Raw genomic sequence first — 20,243 nt, forward strand, 5'->3', positions numbered from 1 at the left:
GTTGGGTTTCTGGAAGTTTAGGTGTTTGAGGTTGTGCTGTAGGGAACAGAAGCAGCTAGAGGTCAGGACTAACCCATTTCACAACTAGTGAGGACTAACGTTTTCTAAAACAAGCCTTGCTTTTTAAAGCTGAATTGCTCAGCATTCCATAACATCAGGCTTTGTGTGGCTTCGCCTGTTAGCCATAGGTAGCGTGCCTCGTCTCCTCTCAGACACCCCTTTCAGGTTGCTGAGCCCTGTGGCAGGAGTTTACGGGCTCTTTTCCATCCCCAGTACCCACCGCGGGCCGCAGAAGGCACTAGATGGCACTGCTCTTCACGCTGACGGGGTTGCAGGCTCCCAGCTGGCAGTTCCAGCAAGACACGATGACAGGGAGAGCTGACGCAGGACCATCGGTGCTCCCTGCGCCAGTCTGTCTGTCTGTCTGTCGGTGGAAAACGGGGGGAGCTGAGTGCCAGGACAGCCATACAGGAGAAACAAGTGGGCTCTGTCAGTTGCCTGGTTTTAAAAGCTGCCTTTGGGGAAGGCTTAATACAACAGTTTTCCATATTCCCTAAACTTTTCCTAATGGCACAACAGACCCTAGAGTCGCTCAGCAATAGTCTGGCTTCTGCTGGTTACCGTTTTCAGGTTCTGTAGAGCCATGTTCTTCTCCCCAGTTGTGCAGGCCACAGGCTGAAAGTCACAACTGCACCAGGAAGCCCAATCCTAATCCTGCAAGTCTGATGTGATGAATGAAATTGATCTTTGAAGAGCTGCAGTGGCTAGAGAGGCCCTTGGCAACAAACCAGCAGGTTCCTCTGTGAGGAAGAAATATTCTGTGAGGAATACAGAAAACAGGATGACATTAGAAAGCGAGTTGTGCAGGCCACAGGCTGAAAGTCACAACTGCACCAGGAAGCCCAATCCTAATCCTGCAAGTCTGATGTGATGAATGAAATTGATCTTTGAAGAGCTGCAGTGGCTAGAGAGGCCCTTGGCAACAAACCAGCAGGTTCCTCTGTGAGGAAGAAATATTCTGTGAGGAATACAGAAAACAGGATGACATTAGAAAGCGATATTGGCTCATGAAGACCAGCAAAGGACTGTATATTCTGACATAAAAGGCAAGTTATGCATAAACTGCAGTGAGCGTAGGAACAAGTGAGTTGTAGGACTGTTCCCCACCCGCTTCATGTCTAGCTGATCCCATCTATCTCAGCGCTGTGCTAATGTATCCGCCGCAGCTCTACCTAGGCACCAAATACAACATTAAATAATTCATCATCATAAATCACAGCCCCTCTAAGCAGGAGAGCTTCTGGATGATGTGAGATTGCAGCTCTTAGGCTTACGTAGCCCGTAGAGGAGGAGGGTGTCCGATGTGTGGGTGGCCGGGTCGCAGGGGCTGTGTCCTGACCTTGCTGGGAGGGTGTACCCCAGATCATCTTGGGGGACATGCAGGCTTTTCCCTCTCTGTTGTCTCTGAGGGGCTCAAGTGAATTTGATCAATCCTAAAGCTGCCTCGAGATCTCATCTTTTCCTTCTGCTTCTACCATAATACAAGAACAAGGACAATTTGGTAAAGATACTAGCAAATCAGTGTGTAACCAAAGAGGAAAAACTCCAGACGAGCAGAATTCCTTACTCCAGGGCATCAGGACTTTTTTTTTTTTTTTTTTTTTTTTTTTAAAACAAGTTGGCTCATAGAACAAGTTTTCTTGTGATGAATAGTTTGATACCTGGACACCTCTGAGATGAGCCTCAGAAACACTCTGAGAAATCTCAGCCTTCTGCCTCAGGGCCCAGACCCGATTGCTGCAGGGACCAGGCAGGAATCCCCTTCAGGGGAGTGTGTCGATTTTCCTCAGAGGCATCAGACAGTGTCTGTGCCAGAGGCGAAAAACCTGAGTAGGTGGGCCAATGGCTTAACGAGAAGCAGCAAAGCTTATGGTCCTGCTGAGATCCAGAATTGTATCCGAGGACTCTCCACAGGAAAGAGGAAAGAGAAATTGAGTCTCTGTGAAGCACACAGGTTCAGCATGTGTTCCTTACAGCTGCAGGAAAGAGCTGTGCTCTGGCTTTCATCTGCCAGATCAGTGCACTGGCTACTTAGGCGGCGCTAAGGAGGCAGGGACAGCTTAAATTCATTGGGTTGCTGCTCTGAGGCACTCGCTGCAGCTCCACAAGCAGGCCCAGCCACCATGCCAGAGATGCGTCTGTCCCTTCCTTCCTATGCCCACACGTTCCTTCAGCTCTGGGAAGGAGTCTGAAGTCACTGCAACTCCCAGCACTGTGTGTTAAACTCCCGGTTATCCTATTTTTCAAATCATTTTTATGCAACATTTGTAACTCAGCTGTAAATATTTGCTCTCTGTCTGGAAAAGCATCTCTTTGCCCCCGTGTGTGCAGAGCTACACCTGAGTTAAGGTGCAACTCCCGTCGTGTGACCAAAATGCAAGAGGGTCATTGTCCCAAAGAACAGCGCTGTACCTGTCTCATGAGGGGGAGACTTGGGATTTTGGCACACTTCTGACCCTGTGACTGGATGCAGGGAGCAAACTGGGGGCCAGGCGACCTCTCCTGGCATGCAGGTGCCTCCTGAGTTAGTCTGCTCTTGTTTGAGCCTGTAGTCTTTGGGAAAAAAAGAGCTCTTGAGTATGATTGGTGCTAATAATTTCAATAAATACTTCCTTGCAAGGCCTTGCAATAGGAGAGACTGAGGCCAGCACCTACGTTTGAGAAGAGGGTGCTGGGTCTAGCAAGCAGCAGAGCAGGCAGGGCGTTTCACCCATGCCACTGGCTGCCCGAGTGACCTGTGACAAGTCACTTACTCTTTGTCCTTCCACCAAGGGAAGGTGTTTTGCTACTTACTGCCTTATTTTAATCACTCAGCAAGACTTACCACTTTGGTTGTGAATTGCGAGATGCTAGGAGGTGAGGGAGACCCTATCAGTCCAACATCCCTGTTGAGGTGATGTTGCTGCATCGCACCTACCCTTCTGCGATAGCTGGTGCGCGGGGAGCCTGCCCTTAAATTGTGCTGCAGGTCCACGGAAATCAGTCTGTGTTTTCCTTCTGAACTGCTGAGTCAATTCCCCGTGGCGGCTGTACCTGCAGAAGGAGTAATGGGACTGCTGAGGGGGAATGTGAGGGGTTACAAAAGCCCCGGAGCGGTTGAGGGTTTGGCCGCGGGCAGGATGCGAAGAGATCAGCGCTTGTCTTAGCCCGGCTCCTCACTTAACCTTGAAACCTCTTTCTGCTGCCGAGAGAGGAAGCGGTTGGGGGCTCTCTGGGCATGTCAGGCTCCACGGTGGCTACGCTGAGCCTGGGGAAAGGTCAGAGGCTCAGCAGCCCTCAGATAGCTAAGCGATTAGTTAGGTGACTTGTTGGTTTTGGAGGGGATCCCAAACCAGTCTTCTCAGGAAGCATTAGCTGGTAAAGTTCTTTTCAGGCGCTTGAGCCAAAAGCAGCAGGAGGATTAGGGGCTGGCTGCTGGCGTTGCGGGGTTCATTACACGTGGGGCTCAGCAGCCTGAGGCTCGCTGGTGGGCTCCCCAGGCTCATCCTAAGTGTGTGAATTTGGGCTTAGAGCTCCTTTTGTTTTCGAGCTGGGATAAGATTTCCCTGCTGACAGGCAGCATTCCTCCCTGGGGATTTTTTGACTGTCCTCTCATTCCTGTCTAGCCACGGGCAGGTGGTGGGACCTGGGATCACACCAACCTGAACAGTCACTCCCAGCTTCTTTCCACCATGGGTCCTGAAGCCGCGGCTTTCTTTGGAATCTTCTTCTCTCCTGTGAAGAGGAAGGATGCACAGGCACTTTGATAACTGGGGAGAGGTTTCTCTGAGGTCTGTACTTTTGCAACTTTCCCTCTGTTGCAAGGTGCTCTTGGTCACACTGCAGCACCCGAGAAGTGAGCCACAGAGATGGCCCAGCCGGACCCACAAGCCCTCCCAGTTACTCTGGTGAAGCTGAGCACAATAGTTCATTCTTCACCCTGGGGCTGGTGTTCATTACCTCAGAGAGCCTTACAGCATCTCTTCATTCCCATTTGTGGCAGGTCCAGGCAGATGGGACAGATGGAAACTGCGTCACGTTTGTGTTGCATGATGAGGACCACACACTCGGCAACTCCCTCCGATACATGGTCATGAAGAAGTAAGTGGAGCCTCTGTGGTGCCTGGCATCGCTGAAGGTACCTCTGTCTCCTATCTGGCCTTCTTACTGATCTGCATCTCAGTTGTTGCTGGAACAAGGCAAATGATCAGAAACTACCTCTGTGCATGCCTGTTTAGAGTCTTTATATCAGACATGGTGCCAAAGACTCCTTACCTACCACCTCTCTTCACAGGATTAACTTTTTCCTTGTGCTGTTAGTGTCAGGACGCTGAGAGCACTAATAGGCCTTAATGGGCCTGACCAGCCACACCTGGGGCCTCCACCCACACCCTGCCTGTGGGCCCAGGAGCCCCATTTAAGCTCAGCTCAGGGCTTTCAGTCCCTCCTGAGCTATGTTGTAGGAGTATGGTTCTCCAGCTCAGCCTGTACTGGGCTGCGAACTCTGTTCACCTGGATGCTGTCCCATGACTGACTTCCTGACCTGACATCAGCCCTTCCTCATCACTGTACACCTGCCTGGTAATCACTGGGTAGTGTCTGACGCTCATTACTCTCACCTGACATGACACTGACCTACAGATCGACTTCCTGGCCTGACCTCGGACCTGCTTCATCCCCACAAACCTGCCTGATGATCTGGACCCTTGGCTGACCCTGGCTACCACCTTTGCACCCGCCCTACTCCCTCGCTTGGGTGCTGTGGGACAGGGCTAGCTAGTGAGGCCTCTGCCCTGTCGGCTGTCTTACTATTCATGGCTCCCAGCTCCCCATCTCTTAGGGAACAACCAGCCCTCGCTGCTCCTCGATGGTTGGTTATGGAGGAAATTTAATGTCTGACATGTGAAAGACTTCTGAATCTCTTATTTGGCCCTGAGTAAAATGATGCACAACTCCATGTAAGTACATGTGGTCAGGCAGTATCTATGTCTCGTTCTGGGACACGTGCTGTCAGAAAAGAGGGTAGGAACAGCCAGTATTAAGCAAATTGATCATCTTTCATGCTTGCATGGAGATGCAGGAATTGATGCTGGGAATTAATTATCCTGCTGCCCCCATCAAAATATACAAATAAGTTCACCCTGGTTGCCCGATTTTATTGAACTGGGCAGCACTGAGGGTTTGCGAAGATCTACTGGTAAGCCTCAGAAGAATTACAGTAGGAAGTTCAGTGCATCATCTCAAATGACAGTTGCATTGCAAATGTCATGTGAATTCCTCTGATAAATCACCATGACAAGAAAAACAGCAGGCTTCTTGCAGAGCACTGTTCTTTCTGCTGGGCGCACAAACGTTCTACCAACCCCCTCAGCTTGTGAAGGCAGATACCATGCAGCCCGCAAACCATCTCGGTAAATCCTTGCAGTGCCCTAGACCCGTCAGCCTCTTTTTGCCCAGCAGAACTGCAACAGGTTTGTGTACAGTGAGGTTTCCAAGCATCCAGGATCCCCTGTTTGAACTCTGCAGGCCTACCAGTGGACCGTTGGTGATACCAGGGTGGTGCCTATGATCGTGCCAGCCATGTCTTTCCCCTGCAAAGCTCCAGCTGCAGCTCAGAGACAGATTGGGGCATATGAATAAGGTTACACAGGTAGTTTCCCTTCAGCATGTCCCTCCCATAAGACCCTCAGTAATTTTAGAAACATCTTGAGCCCCAGCAGGTCTGGGGTGGCCTGAGCCTCTGCCTTTCCTGAGATTCGCTGTGGATTGGCCCGGGTTTCACTGCTCTCTTCTCTCCTGCAGCCCTGATGTGGAGTTCTGTGGCTACTGCATCACGCACCCCTCTGAAAGCAAGATCAACTTTCGGATCCAGACCAGAGGTATGGGTATGCGCATTTCCTTTGTGGCCGGGGCCCTTTTTTGTGTAATTCCCCCTGCTCACATCAGGTTTCCACCGTAAGTCATTTAAATAAAGAAAAGCCCTTTTCTCCCTCTTCTCTGCTAGCCGCCTGCAACTGCTGTGCCCTGTTGCTCAGCTGGAGAGGCTGCTCTGAGCCATTATGCTACACCTCTTCTGATTCTCATCTGTAGGTCTGAGCCAGCTGAGGCCCTAGGAGCTCACAGCCTTGCCTGGTCCCAGGTATCTGGGTTGGCTGGTAGCAGGCACCGAACTGTAGTGCTGGGGTAGAGTAGATCTGCTACTCACTGTCACAGGGGATAGGTGCTCCATCTGCCCCTAAATCAGCAGGGGGATTGGAAAGCAAAGCCAAAGTGTGCTGACATATATAGCTGCCACGAGATAATTTGTTTCTGCTTCTCCTCAGCTGTCTTGTAGCTTTGGTCATCAGGGTATGACCCGAAGCTCTTTTGAAAAGCCTCATCAGTCTGCTGTCTTTTGACTTGCCTCTTAAAGAGGACTTTGTTCCCTGATAACTCTGAGTCTCTTGCAGTCACTCACTCCTCCCAGCACACCAGCCCCTTCAGCTCAGTCCACTGCCCTCCGTCCAGGCCTTGCAAGCTCCGTAGCTTTGTGTGCTGCCGGTGTTATTACCTTTCTCATGGGGCTGTTCCCTTGAGCATCAGATACGTAGAAGCCACTTCCTGGAAGCAAACATCTACTTTGTGCTTGCTGACTCTTTCATTTCCTAAAAATGATTAGTGCTTAGGCTGTTCGCCTTGCCAAGGGAACCCCTTCCCCATGGGACTAACTGCAGGGTTCCTGTGCCGCAGCCTGGACCACCGCACTGAGCTCAGTTCTCAGGCTGCTGATGGTGGGCTGGTAGGAGGGAACTGTGGGGGCACACACTTGGTGTAAGAGCCTCTCCCCATCACGGGGACTACCCTTGGGCATGGTGGTAACAGCCATGCTGTCTCAGAGCGGCGAGGGAGAGGGCTACCAACCCCTTTGGAAGCCATCTCCCGTTTCACTAACGCATCTTCTTTCCTGAAGGGGCCCTTCCTGCTGTTGAGCCGTTCCGCAAAGGGCTGAACGACCTGATGGGTGTTTGCCAACACGTGCTCAACACCTTTGAGGTGAGACGATTCCTGAAGAGCTCAGGGGCCTTTTCTATCTCTTGGTCTCAGAGGGGAGAGGAATGGGCCGAGATCTGTGTTGTAGGCACTTTTGACATGAAAAACTTGATAGTTTTTTCAGACAATCTCTGCCTGACCGGTGGCATGGCCTGGCTTCCTTTCCCTTGGCGTGACTGTAAAGCTCAGTCACTTCTGAAAGTACCTGGAGCTCTGTCCGAGCTTCTCAGGTCCCTCAGCCTTTCCAAGCACTGGACAGAGAAGTCACAGCACAGACCAGGGTGGTGGCACTGTGGTATATGAGTCACTCCGATACACGTTGTTAACATTTGTCCTTTGCTCTTGTTTGCAGAGGAGCATGAAGGAATACAGGGCCCAGAGGGAGGAAGAGATGCAATAGCATTTGGGGATGGCAGTCCCCATGGATGTGTGCAACGTCTGTGTGTTGAATTCCCTGTGTCAAGGGGTTTTGTTTGGTTGTTTTTTTTATGACCACTCTGATGCAAACCTGTATTTTCTCTAATAATAAAGTTTATGAAGTTTGATGCTGCAGAAGTGACACTGCGTTCAGCTCAACACGGTTATGGAAAATGACAGCTAGAAGGCAGGTCCTTCACTCTTGTGTCTTATTTCTTCCCTCTCCAAGTGTCATTGCTGTTTCCTGCCCAGCATCTTCAGATCACAGAGTTTGCAGGTAGTCTGGTGCGCAGAATTAGTCTGCCCCAGAGTCCCCAGGGAGCAAAGGGGTTCAGTGCTGTGTAAAATCAAGCTTTTAGAGAGGCAGCACCCTCTCCCAATTTACATCTTTCTGTTACTGGCACCAGTGCAGTTGACTTCAACAGATAGGGCCAGCCTTCCTTTTTAAACAGATCACTGTAAAATGATACTCTGCTCATTTGGGGGCTGAGATGAGTAAAAAACCGCTTGCCTTTTTTAACCCCCTGAAGAATGCAGACAAAGGCAAGCCCAGACCACTCCTCATGAGCAGGTTTAAAGGGTACAACACTGAAACCCTGGCCTTGGTCGGATCTGCTGGCAGCTAGCCAAGTGAAAGCCTTTTGTTGAGTGTAATGTGGCATGAAATTGCCAGGGTTTCTCTGCTCTGTGCTGGGCGTAGGATTGTGAACCTCTCTGGTTTGCTCTGCACAGGGGGGATGCCGGTTGTCTCTTCAGTGGAGGTCTGCAGTTACCAAAGGAACCTGCTGACACTCAATTAAGTATTTAGCAGACTTTGCAGACCCCCTACTGCTTAATAAGAAACACTCAGAGATTTTCCTTTCAAACACCAGCATGTTTTATTAACATACAGAGGAATAAGAGGGAGGATATAAAATGTCAGGTTTTCTCTATAAAATCATGCTTTCAAATACAAATTGACAGACTTGGTCTCTCTGACAGGCTGCCAGTAGGTTTGTGTTCGCAGGCGTTAGGCCAAGAAGCCAGCTGAGCCCTACGGCTCCTTCGCCTCTCAGTTTGCTCAATGGATTCATCCTGCCCATGCCAACACGGTCCCACATCTGTAGTGAGCAGCTGCTGTGGCTTTGCTTTTGGCTAATCCTGTCTGGCCTGGTTTCTTCATGCTGAAACCTGTGGGTGGTTAAAGCATGTTTTCACATAGGGCTTGGGGCACAGCAGGGGCACGTGGGGAAGAGGGGCTGGTGAGTGTTTCACCCCGCTATGTAGGAGCAAGCACGGGCCTGGGGATTTTCTGGTTAAAGAATTCCCCAGCCCAAGCAGCAGGGAGACATAAAAAAGCAGGAAAGCAGTTTCCCCAGGGCAGGGGGGAGAGCATGAAGGGGTGAATAAGCCAGGAGCTGACTCGTGCACCTGGGCTGAATCTCAGCCCAGGCGTCGTGGAGAATATTTATCAGGTCTTGAAACAACATCCAGGGGATGCTGTGGGCCAGCTACATGTTGCCTGAGCTGGGCTGCAAGGACCACTCTGTTCCTGGATGTCCTCTGCCTGAAGAAGCAAGGAAAGGATGGGCATGCCCATAACTGTACAGCTCTTCCCTGTGAATGGGCAATAGGAGCTGGCAGCAAGGAGCTGTCTTTGCATTTGCACTTCCATGAGCAGCTAAAACGAGACTGTGCATGCATTCCTTCTTTTCTGGTGTTCATTACTTTCCCTCTGAGCTGAAACTTGCTGGTCCTGGCCTTGGTTGTAGCCTAAGGGAGACCTTCTAGTGCTGGGAAGGGGCCATTTGGATGCCAACACAATGTAAGAGCTTTAAAAGGGTACCGTTTCTAGCTGGTATCTCAGCTCTCTTCTCCCTCTCCTCTCACGCTTGGTCAAACTTTGTGACGTTGGTTTTAATAGGAGGTATCTGGGAGGAAAATACAAGGGGGAAGCTATACCAAAGGAGGATGAAGTCACTGTTAAACAGACATGCAGCAAGTGATAGCAGTGTCCAGATCTGGGATGAATTCATGTCAGTCTGTTTGTTTTAGTATTAATAATGTGGAGATCTGAGACTTCCTCTCACACTTGGTCAAACTTTGTGACATTGGTTTTAATAGGAGGTATCTGGGAGGAAAATACAAGGGGGAAGCTATACCAAAGGAGGATGAAGTCACTGTTAAACAGACATGCAGCAAGTGATAGCAGTGTCCAGATCTGGGATGAATTCATGTCAGTCTGTTTGTTTTAGTATTAATAATGTGGAGATCTGAGACTGGTTTTGAACCATTTAAGGCTGAAATGTTGATCTGAGTGTAGCTGCTAATGCAGATATGATTAAATCTGCTCTTGGAGCATAAAAAGAGACGTTAGCCACTTGGGGCCTAGGAGGTTAAGTAAGGTAAAAGGATTCCCCTGTGTGCCTGTAATTGGTATCTGTCTTGTGAATATTAGCAGGTCCTGGCTGTTCTGCCTGTCCTTATGAGAGGATCGTGGCTCTTCAGTGTTTGGGATGCTGCTCCTTATGGCGTCACCAAAGGTCGCTACTGGGAAATTGTCAAGATGCTTCAATCTTCACTGAAATGAATTTAAATATGCCAGTTCCCATGCACTGTGCAAGTAAAAGACAGAACAACCCTTGCTCAGCCGCTGGCAGGCACTAAATTGCATGACTGCGTGCTTTGCTCTTGTTTTAACATGAGAAGGCTGACTTTTACCAGTTGGGACCAACTTTATTTTGCAGCAAGGAGGGTGGCAACAGCCAGGGACAGGTCTATAGCTTTAAACTCCTAAGCTGCTTTCTTTCTTTGCTACTTCACCTTTTTGGCACTTGTGGCTTCTCTACCAGGAGGACGTGCAGAGCTTGATGCTCTCTCCTGCTTCTCTGAGGTACTGAGTGCATTTTAGCTGGTTCCTGTTTCCCCAAAATATTTCAGTCCTCTAGAGAACAGTATCTCCCTCCCCCATGTCCTGGTACAATGAGCTGGTGTCCACGTCCCTCCTGGGTCTGGAACAATCTTGCTTCTAAAGAAAGCTGCTTCTCCTGGCTCTCTGCCCAAGGGATCCTGTCTTCTGACAACTCCAGTTCATTTGGCATTATTTCTTTTTCATTAAGGGCAGCCCTGTGGCTGGTGTTTCAGGGTCAGGTTGGAACAAACCACCTGAAAACTGGCACCTGGGCTAGCAGAGGGGCAATCTACGTGCCAGGAGGGCAGAGGTGGACAGGACAGAGGAAGCCACGTTCCTTGCATGTGTGCATGCTCATCCTCAGCTTGTCTCCAGTGCTGATTTGGGGCTGAAGCACCTCCTGAGCATGCTAGACCCAGAGCTCGGGTGAGTGCATGAATTTTAGGGAGTACCAACGGAGATGCAATGGTGGAGATGTTAACCTGAAGCAAATCACTCCATAGCGGCCGCTTGCAACCCGGCAGGGCGGGCCCTGGTGCGTAGGAGAGGGCCACCCTCATCCTGGCAGGAGACGCCAAGGAGCTGGGCCATCTGGAGCTGAATTTGCCACAATTTGGGGTAGGGCAGAATCTGAGTGAGACATTGCATTATGCTTGGTGTGCCACTGGCTTACCCACCGCTACGACCTTGGAGTGGTATGAGGTGTTGATTTGAAGTCACAGAATCCATTTGCCTGTAAATGTGGACAAATACAGAAATACATAGAATTCAGATTTTTTTTATAAGCACAATCATTTAAAAATATCCTTCTACTAAGATGTCTGCACTGGAACATTTCAGTCTTTATCAGTTTTCTCTGTTGACTTCATTTGTCTACCAACAAAATGCAGCAGCGCTGCGAAATTGATACAGACAAATCTACTCTAGAGGGTAGGTAAGTTTGTAGCAAACGTGCTGTCTAGATATTCCTCAGTCTTTCTGTTTCTGTTGTCTTTCAGAAATGTGATTTGTTTGTAAAACATTTGCACTTCAGTGAAAGCTAAGCCAAAAAAACCCCAACACCTGGAAAATGTTTTGCTTTATTTGCAGGTCTTTTCTCTTCTTCCTTTTTCCTCTCTCTGTTTTTTTCCATGACGAGATGAAAAGGGGAAAGAAGAAAGAGAGAGTGAGAGGTAAGAGAGAAGAAAAAAACAACTGAAAAATCATAAAAAATTTGGTAACTAAAACTTTCTCATAGGTTTTTTAAAGTTTTGGCAAGAGATGCAAGCATGTTTTTTTTAGAAAAACATGCTGGAAAAGCACTCGGGGATTAATTATTTTAAATAGTAAATTTATGAAAGCTCTTTGCCATATTTTGGTTAGTTCCAGCGGCTCTTTCAGCTGAGACTGGACCTTCCCCATTGCCTTTTCCACCTTAGCTTGACCATGAGGACGAGCATCTCTGTCCCCCTTACAAATGGCATGAACCTTAGTGTCATGGTGCTGTGGCCAGGACACATCGGGGTCCAGCCCCACTGCCCCGTTGGAGCTCAGCCTTCTTGGCAGGGGGAAGACGAACTACAGGCATCAAAATGCAGGGCCCCCCTTTTTTCCCTTCAGAGCTGTGGTCTTGCAGGCGATCCCCCTCCCAGGAGCCAGCGGCTGAAGGAGGCTGTGGACTTTCCAGCTGCCGAAGACGGCGGATCAAGGCTGGTGCTTTTCTGGAAGGGCACGTCTCCTGGATCCTCTCCCTTGCATCCTACAGATGCAGAGAATCCTCAGGCAGAGAATTAGCTGCTTCCAGGTTACGCAGGGGGTTGGAAAGGTGAGGGCTGGTTCCTTGGTCCCAGCCTCATCTGGATTTGAGCCATCTCTGCCTTCCCTTTCCTGGGCTTACAAACTCTTCCCTGGAAAGATAGCCCCTTGGGCCAGCAACGGTGCCTGGCTAGCCAGGAGCTCACCTGTCCCTGGGGAGGGGGAAGCTGGGGCAGATGGTTTGGCTGGGTGCTGCCACTAGCTTCTGCCAGGGACATGCGGTCCCCTAAGCCGAGCAGTCGCGTACAATCACTTTCTTGTGCCATACAGAGGCGGGGTGAATGTCGTCCCTGGGTGGGGAGCCTGGGGCAGATTTCCCAGGAAAAGGTAAAGAGGAGGGGGGCTTTTAGAGCTCCCCAGGTCAGGTTGGTCACACACTGAAGCCAAGTTACTGCCCATCTCTCCCTACCACGAACAGCAGGAGATTTCAGGCCATTGATGGTCTACCAGCCATACATGGTGCCTGGATCTTATCCTGGCTCTCTGCCCAGGGACAAAGGGAGATGATAAGGGATGTTATCAAAGCTTTTCCTGGGCTTTTTCAGCTGGAAATTGTCACTCACGGTCCTCTCCCTCTCCTCCTCATCCCACATCCATCTCAAAGTGACCACATCTCAGCCTTCCTTCCCTTTTCACACACATCTCCCCACCCATGTTTCCACCCGAGACAAATGGCCGTAAGTCACTTGGTTTTCCTGCAAGGAAATGAAAAATCCTACAAGGATCTGAATCCCCTTCCCCCTCCTCCAGAGGCGACTCGGACCAGAGGACGGATCGGCGTGGTTCAGAGGCTGTGTTCAGAGCTAGTCCCAGGGGTCTGTGAAATGCTGCAGCTCCTTCCAGGTGGGTTACGACACGAAGGCAAAACCGATTCAGGCCCAGCCAGGAAACGGCCGTGCGAGAGAAATGGAGGGATCCTGCCGTCTCGGCACAGTGCCTTCTCCTCTCGGCCCCGTGGGTGGCACGGCTTTAGGAAGAGCTGTACTTGTTGCTCAAGCGGGAGCTGCTCCGGTCCAGCCCAAGCTCCTGCCCGTTGGCTTTCCACTTCCCAACAGAGCCCTTCTCGTCCGTCGGCGTGATGCTCAGAGCCGGTCTCTGGCACCAGCAGCACAGGCAGGACTGCGAGGAGACAAGAGGGTGGAGAGAGAGGTTACAAGCGAGGGTAGAAGAGCAGGAAACATTCCCTCGTTGATGTTGGCAAGTCAACCTGCGCAGTGCCAGGCTGGGAATCGCAGCCTGCACTTCTGAGCCTTGCTGTCCTGCAGATCTGCTGGGAACAGGTTTTCCAAGATGGGTCTGGAGTGGGTTGGAAATGAAGTTACTGAAATCTTGGGTACCTTTTGCAGTTGTGTTTTCTTGTCCTTGTGGGACAGAAAATACAAGTAATGCTTAGCTGGGTCAGCTCTTCTTTTTGCCACAGCAGCTGGGAGGTGATTCCCTTTGCACCCCTTCCCTTCCTTTCCCATCCCATCCCATCCCATCCCATCCCATCCCATCCCATCCCCTTTCTTTCTCAGGGCTCCACAGCTCCTGAAAGTTATCTCTGAATAACTTGGGTTCAAAGTTTAAAGCAGCCCCAGTCCCTTGTCTAATGGTTTGTGGGGATGCTTCTGATCCAGAACGACAGGGACTGTTTTGGCTTGTCCGAGGTCCTGCACTGGCAAAAGCCTCCCCATAGTGAGCTCTAGTGTACTTGAAGCTGGGAAGACAGTCACCTAGCAGGGGGAAAATTTGGGAGAAGAAATCAGTATATGAGCAAATAGGGGAATCCTGTGGGCTGCTGGCAGCCCCAGCATGTCCCTGATGGGGCATTTGTCTGGCAGCCAGGAGCTGCGAGGTCCAGACCTGTCTCTGGTGCTGCTTGCTGGGTTTGTTTGTCAAACTATTCTCCACCTTCCCCCTCATCTCATAAGCGCAGAAGTCCACTGCAATGGGGGTGCCAGAGGCTGCACCGTGCCTGGTCCGTGGGAGCTTGTGCCCCCGGGACGGGTGTCTGGGAACGGTCACCATAGCCAGGAGCTCTGGAAGGGTCAACCCTACCTGGAAGCAGTTCTTGAATTTCCGGCTGACAAAGTAGAGAGCCACGGGGTTGATGCAGGAGTTGAGGGAGGCCATGTTGATCCCGAAGTAATCCATCACTAGGAGAAAACTGAGGCGGGAGGGGAGAGAAGAGGGTGGACGTGTTGGAAGCTCACTGAGCGGAGAACTGAGGGAGGGTTTCCAAACTGCCTGCAAACTGCTTGGCCCGGGAACCTGCTTCCACGGAGGGCCAGTGACTGATAACACAGAGGTGAGCACAAAACAGTCCCTCCTGCAGTTGGGCAATCGCCCAACACTTTTTCTTGCGAGGAGCATTTCCTGAGGAAACCAAAAGCATGAGATCTGATTTCCCCTCGTGACTTTCATCTTCTCAAACTCAAGCGCAGTAGCAGTGTCTGGCCTGAACTGGATTTTGGCGTGGTGGGTAAAGAGGAGCGGGGAAGACAGGCACCTACCAAGTGGCAGAAAGTGTGCGCAGCCCTCAGACGTGATGCAGTCCCTTTAGCCCTGCAGGGAATGTTTCTCTGCCCAGGAGACCTCTTTAACCCATAGCTTTATAAAGACATTTCAAAATTTAATTTCTTCTGTTCTTATGGTCCCCCACACCCTTTCTCTGTGCCTATCGGGAGAGCAATGCCATCCAGAAAGGAGCTATTAAAACAAGGTGTTTGGAAGGCAACTGGTGTTTGGAAGGCAACTCCACCAGCCTGCGATGAGCCCAGCAGAGCCTCTGCCGGTGCCCGCAGGGGCTCCCAGCACGGTGCCCTCCTGCTGGTGGCCCTACCTGAGCAGTTCACATCTGTTGGGGTCCGTCTGGTCATAGATGGTCTTTTTGAGGATGCGGCTGAGGTGGAGCGGCAGCCAGCAGAGCGCAAAGATCACCACGAGACAGAACACGGTCTTGGCCACCTCCCGGCGCTGTGAAGAGAAGGTGGGCAGGAGAGAAGGGATGGTCTGGCTGAGCATTGGAGAGCAGATGGAGCAAAGCACCATCTCCCCATGCTGAGCGAGGGACCTTCAAGTAATTTCTGTAATCTGATGGCGGCCGGGCACCCCTTTTGAGTCCAAAGCACAACCTGCAGGTCCCAACTCCTGCATCATGAGGAGGACTCTGAGATCCAGGCTGCAGAAGAGGGTAGGGCACCAGCAGCACAATACGGACCAGACTCCTTCACGCCTCTTCGCACCATTGCTCCTGGTGACTTTGCTGGGGTGATACCCCCTGGGACACAGGGGCCTCATCCATCCATCCTTCACACTATATTATTGTGACAATCAGCCGGTCTGTCTCAAGGGATCATTCTGCAAAGTGTGGGAGGGGACAGTAAACTATTCCTTTCCCTGCACCCCTTGTCTGCAATATGGCACATTCACCATTTGGTCCAGTTCGGTGTGATCTGGGCTGGCACAGCACGGCCAGAGATAAATGACTATAAGAAATTGAATATCAAGCTGGTCCATGGCCATAAGGCTGGTGGTTTGGGTTGTCCCTGAGATTGGAGATTGTAGAGCGGAAGGCCCATCTCCCTGGTTTAATCCATGCTTCTGCATCAATGTTCCAATATGCATTGACCACTGTGAGGCTATGTCAGCTCATGCATGTCCTTTACAGGGACTGGTGCCTGTCCTCCCCTTCAACAGCACTCCCTCCTGTTTGGGAAATATCAGCGTTTCTGCCTTCCTGGTTTTCTTACCCGTTTCATGTGGTCATTCAGGGCAATCCTCATGCCATTTCTCTTGCTCAACATCTCACATGACATGAGGGTGTAGAAGATGCCAGTGCATACCAAGGGGAGGCAGAAATAGAAGCCGAAAAGCCACCAGTCCTTCACATCACGGTAGAACTGCATGCAAAAGAAAGAACAACTGGAAACTGGGAAAAGTGTGGGGTAACTGGGGCATGAACTGACCCGGTCCCTGACACTGATGCTGGCCTCTATCAGACACTTCGGATGTGTGGAAGTGTGACCGCTCCTGTGCTAAGTGCACATGGGATTATCTTCCCCAAGGCTGGTGCACGTTTAACCTACTGAAGTAAAGCCTGGTCTATACATCTGGCTGCCAGGCCAGTCTAGCACTCTTGTGCAAGAAACGGTTGCAAGGAGCTTATTTGGCAGACATGGTGGGATAAGTTCTGATGCTTTGTAAGGGTCTTCATTCCTTTGCTCACCCTTAGCTGACCCTGTGATAAAGGTTACCCATGCAGACAAGTTGTGGAGACACTCTTTGGCCTGCTGGGACAGCACAGCAGGTTCTGAAGCTTCCCGAGATGTGTCATGACCTTCTGATGTGGATGGTGAAGACACGACACAGCTTAAGGACCAGCTGCCTGTTTTCTGGCCCCACATTCAAAGCAAGTCTGCCCCACGTCACTACAATGCTGGGTCTTCTGTGCTTTGTCTGATACTGCTCTCCCTGTGTTCACCCCGATGGCTAGAAGCAGCCATCTCCAGAAGCATCTAATCATAGAATCAAGGAGGGAGGATGCGCTGGTTGCCTCTGTCCCCCTCTCCCTCGCACCGCAGCTGAGATGGGGCACAGTACATACCATCATGAAGCTGGATTTCTGTTCGGAGGCGAGCATGCACACCCACAGGTGTCGTTCCCAGTAGCTGAGCTCCACCATGTCAAAGGCTATAGCTTCGGGGACTGCAAGCACGATGGCCACTGCCCAGATCAGCATCACCTCCACTGCCTTCCACATGGGGATTCCTATCCCCTGGATCCGACTCCAGGACGCCACTGCTCGGTACCTGCCCAACGCGTGGGAATGCAACAGGAGCAGGTTGGAGTGAGAAAAGCAGCCGTCAGGAAGGGGCCGAGAAGGTGCAGATTAGAGTTGTCCCCAAAGGCCCTTTCCCTTACGCCTTCCTCCTCCACCCCTGAACCTTCCACTTCCATGGAATGGGAAAGATCAGAAACGGGCTCAATGGATGAATGTGATGGTGGCTATCCTTGGCCAATGTCCGCTTGCCACTGGGGAGGTGCCACCCTTCCCCACCATCCCAGCAGTCGTTCCAGCACATCATGATCTTCCGCTCAACCTTTTCCAGCAGGATTTAAACTCTGCCACCGGAGTCAGATCCTGTTGGATTTCAACTCTACGTGGCAGCACCCTGTCCCCATCTCTGAATTTAGCCTGAGACCAAGCCGCCCTGCAGGCTGCCTTTTGGTGACAATGAAGGGACATGCTATAGTCAGATATGGGTCAGGCTGGGCAGTGCAGCTGTAGAAGTTGTTTCTTACCTGTCAATGCTGAGAGCACAAAGGCTGAGGACCGTGATGCCCACTGAGGCCTTCTGGATGAAGGGGACCAGCTTGCACACCGGCACGCCGAAGGGCCAGTCCTTTGCCAAGAGCTGGGGAAGAACCTCAGGGTTAACGGGCTGCTTCAGGAAAGCGTGTCCAGCTTCCTGAAATAGCGGGTGGTTACCCACAAGGCGTGAGAAGCCCACAAAGAGCAGCTGAAAGCACTCTGAGGTTACCTCTGCTGGGATTACGCGGTATGTGCTCTCTGGTATTTTGTGTTGTACTGGGAACCATTCGTTTCCCAAAGGGCTTGTTGTGAGATGAGTTGATGGAAGGATGGTCCTGACCAGGTCCTGACTCCAGACCTTGGGTGGTTTTGAATGGATCTGATTCCTAAACGCCACAATGGGCTTTGGGTCGCTTTCAGAGAGAAAATGGGTGTCTGAATTCTCTGAAACAGCCAAAATCCATCAAGGACATCTTCTTTCCGGTGGCTTTCAAAGCCATGTAGTCTTAAGCCCTTACCATACTGTGACCCTCCACCACACTTAGATTCCTTATAGAACACATACACTGTGGCCCCAAGCTCAGCTGGGGCAAGCAGAGGGTGTCAATGGGGACAAGATGCCCTGAAGGTAGGAGAAATCCAGGCTGAAATCCTGGGTGAAAACGGAGAAGGGCTGTACCCCATGGGTGGAGGGGGGAACCTTCCCCTGGGTCAGTGCTGCTGGCCCCAAGCTCTCTGTTTTCTTGCACGAGTGAAACCCTCTGCGTGGATCCGTATTCTTGTAACAGCAGGGATTGTCTGGCTCATGGAGAACCTGTTTGTTTTGAGCTAAAAATACTTTATAGTTTTCAATCCATTTTCACTTAAAGTGTATCTATTCACAGTGATTTGAGATCCTCTGCCAGCCACATCTGGTTGTTCTCACTGTCAAATTATACGCATCTTCTTCCTGCTTCGAATTTCTCTGCCTTCTCCCCCTGCCACCCAGCCTGCTCGATCCAGGACCCCTCTGGCACTCAATTCCCACTTTTCAGGCTAAAGCTTCCCTTTGACAAACAAATCAAGTCCTTCACCCCATGGCATCCCTTCCAACCCTTCGTAGAAACCTCTGGCTCCAGCCTGCCAAAACCTGCCTCAAGCAGTGGGCGAGAAAGAGCTGCAATAGCCCAGGCACATCTCACACGTCGTAACGCACCTTCTGCTCTTAACTGGGGTCTCGGGTTTACTGCCTGCATCTGCCTGGCCCTCTCTGTCCCAGTGCGTCGTGCAGGGCTCAGGTTCCCCTGATTATTTGTTGTGCCTCTTCTCTCTAGTTTAGGGGGCAGCGTCTCTGAAAGAAGCCCCTGTTTTATAGTACAGCCCTCTTCCCTGTTCCTGGCTGAGCCTTCACGTTTAGCTAGAATAAAAAAGATATTTGCTTGAGGCTGATGAACTGAACTGTGCTGGGAGAAGTGTCCCCAGTGCACAAGAACAATAATTTTTTACTCAGCTGAAATAAACATCGAGCTGTAATGTCAGGAGACTGCGAGTGATTCTTTTCTTGTGATTTGAGATGAGATTTAAAAGATCGGGAAGGTTGTGTGCTTGTGTGTGTGTGTGCATAACACAGCTGTAGCTGAGAACACCTCCGCGCTTCCAGGAATGTATTGAGCTCTTTGTCTATGTTTTTCTTATCCTTTCGAAAGCAGAAACACCCTCCCCCTCTCCCTTGCCAAAATGGAGCCTGCAATAAAGAACAGAGGGTAGATATTCCCCAGGGCACGGAGGCAGGTGGGAGCAGACACCATCCCTGCAATCGCCAGGCTGCCGCAGCGCTGGAGCCTACCTTATACACGTTGATGGGCAGAGCAATGAGGATGTAGAGGAGGTCTCCGAGCGCCAAGCTAGCAATGAGGACATTTGGCCCGTTCCTCATGCACTTGTTCTTGTAAATGATCCTCAGGAGCGTGGAGTTCCCAATGATCCCTACTATGAAGATGGTGCAGGACACGATGGTGTTGATGTACTTGAAGATGTGTCTGATATCTGCAGGCTTCCCGCAGAGGGGCAGCAGGGGTGGCTCAGAGCTGGCGCTCCTGGGGAGGCTCTCCGAGTGGTTCGACGGCTTGGCATCCTGGAACAGGCTTGGCTGGACCAGACTGTAAGCCTGCTCCTGGCTAAGCACCTCAAAGGGGACGGTGCTCTCCGGGAAAGCCCTTGGGGTCTGGCCGTGTGCCCCGGAGAAGAGGCAAGTCAGGAGAATGGCTAGAGCGGTGGGAGCAGAGATTCTCGCCATTGAGGACCGAATGGCAAAGCTGGGTGCAGAAGTCCTCGCAGTGCTCGTGGGATGTCCTTGCTTGGGTCTTGGTTGGTTCTGCAGGTGGGGAAAGGGACAAAGGAGAGAACTCGGTTAGCAGAGGAAGGAGGAACAAGAAGAGACTGAATGAAAGGAATTGCTGGAGAAAGTCCATCATCACAGTGATCAGAAATAATGCCAGATTAGATCCCATCTGGTCAAAGCAGCTGACTCCTGTGGGTGGGAGTCTTTGCTGCTAAAATTAAACATGTCTGTTCAGAAACACAAACTAAAAGGAAAACAAGCCAGTCTCTTATGCCTCTTACTCAGTATTTCAGCAAATAAGGGCACCTGCCTCTTCTCAAATAGGTGTGTTGAATCAGCTGTTGCACCTTCTGAGGTTGGCAGTGCTCGTCCAGCAAATCTGGCTTTTCTGCCCAGCACAGACATTTGTGCCCAGCCCACACTTCTCAAGTAGTTCCTGACTGTTTGAAGTAGCAGTT

At 51.0% G+C, this 20,243-nt stretch overlaps 2 protein-coding genes across 2 annotated transcripts; one reads left to right on the top strand and one right to left on the bottom strand.

Moving 5' to 3' along the window:
• Positions 1 to 4,042: 4,042 nt before the first annotated feature.
• On the top strand, positions 4,043 to 7,468 carry LOC104081013 (DNA-directed RNA polymerases I and III subunit RPAC2-like; the record flags this gene model as incomplete). Its single annotated transcript, XM_009583595.1, has 4 exons — positions 4,043 to 4,140; positions 5,842 to 5,918; positions 6,989 to 7,071; positions 7,421 to 7,468. Coding segments are annotated over 4 exons (306 nt in total), but the record flags the coding sequence as incomplete, so codon positions are not given.
• Positions 7,469 to 13,138: 5,670 nt separating this feature from the next.
• On the bottom strand, positions 13,139 to 19,807 carry LOC104081012 (endothelin B receptor-like). The gene is made up of 7 exons (XM_009583594.1): positions 19,291 to 19,807; positions 17,456 to 17,568; positions 16,758 to 16,962; positions 15,904 to 16,053; positions 14,994 to 15,127; positions 14,210 to 14,318; positions 13,139 to 13,288 (listed from the first exon to the last, which is right to left on the bottom strand). The coding sequence occupies exons 1-7, from the start codon at positions 19,738 to 19,740 to the stop codon at positions 13,139 to 13,141; spliced, it is 1,311 nt and encodes a 436-aa protein (XP_009581889.1). The 5' UTR covers positions 19,741 to 19,807.
• Positions 19,808 to 20,243: the final 436 nt, after the last annotated feature.

This window comes from Fulmarus glacialis, unplaced genomic scaffold, assembly GCF_000690835.1.
Source record: "Fulmarus glacialis isolate BGI_N327 unplaced genomic scaffold, ASM69083v1 scaffold5348, whole genome shotgun sequence".
NCBI lineage: Eukaryota > Metazoa > Chordata > Aves > Procellariiformes > Procellariidae > Fulmarus > Fulmarus glacialis.

Coding starts and splice junctions, on each gene's coding strand:
- LOC104081012 (XM_009583594.1), bottom strand. CDS start 19,740: ATGGCGAGAATCTCTGCTCCCACCGCTCTAGCCATTCTCCTGACTTGC. Junction 17,569..19,290: donor TGCCCATCAACGTGTATAAG/GTAGGCTCCAGC, acceptor GTTCTTCCCCAG/CTCTTGGCAAAGGACTGGCC. Junction 15,128..15,903: donor TGAATGACCACATGAAACGG/GTAAGAAAACCA, acceptor TTCTCTTCACAG/CGCCGGGAGGTGGCCAAGAC.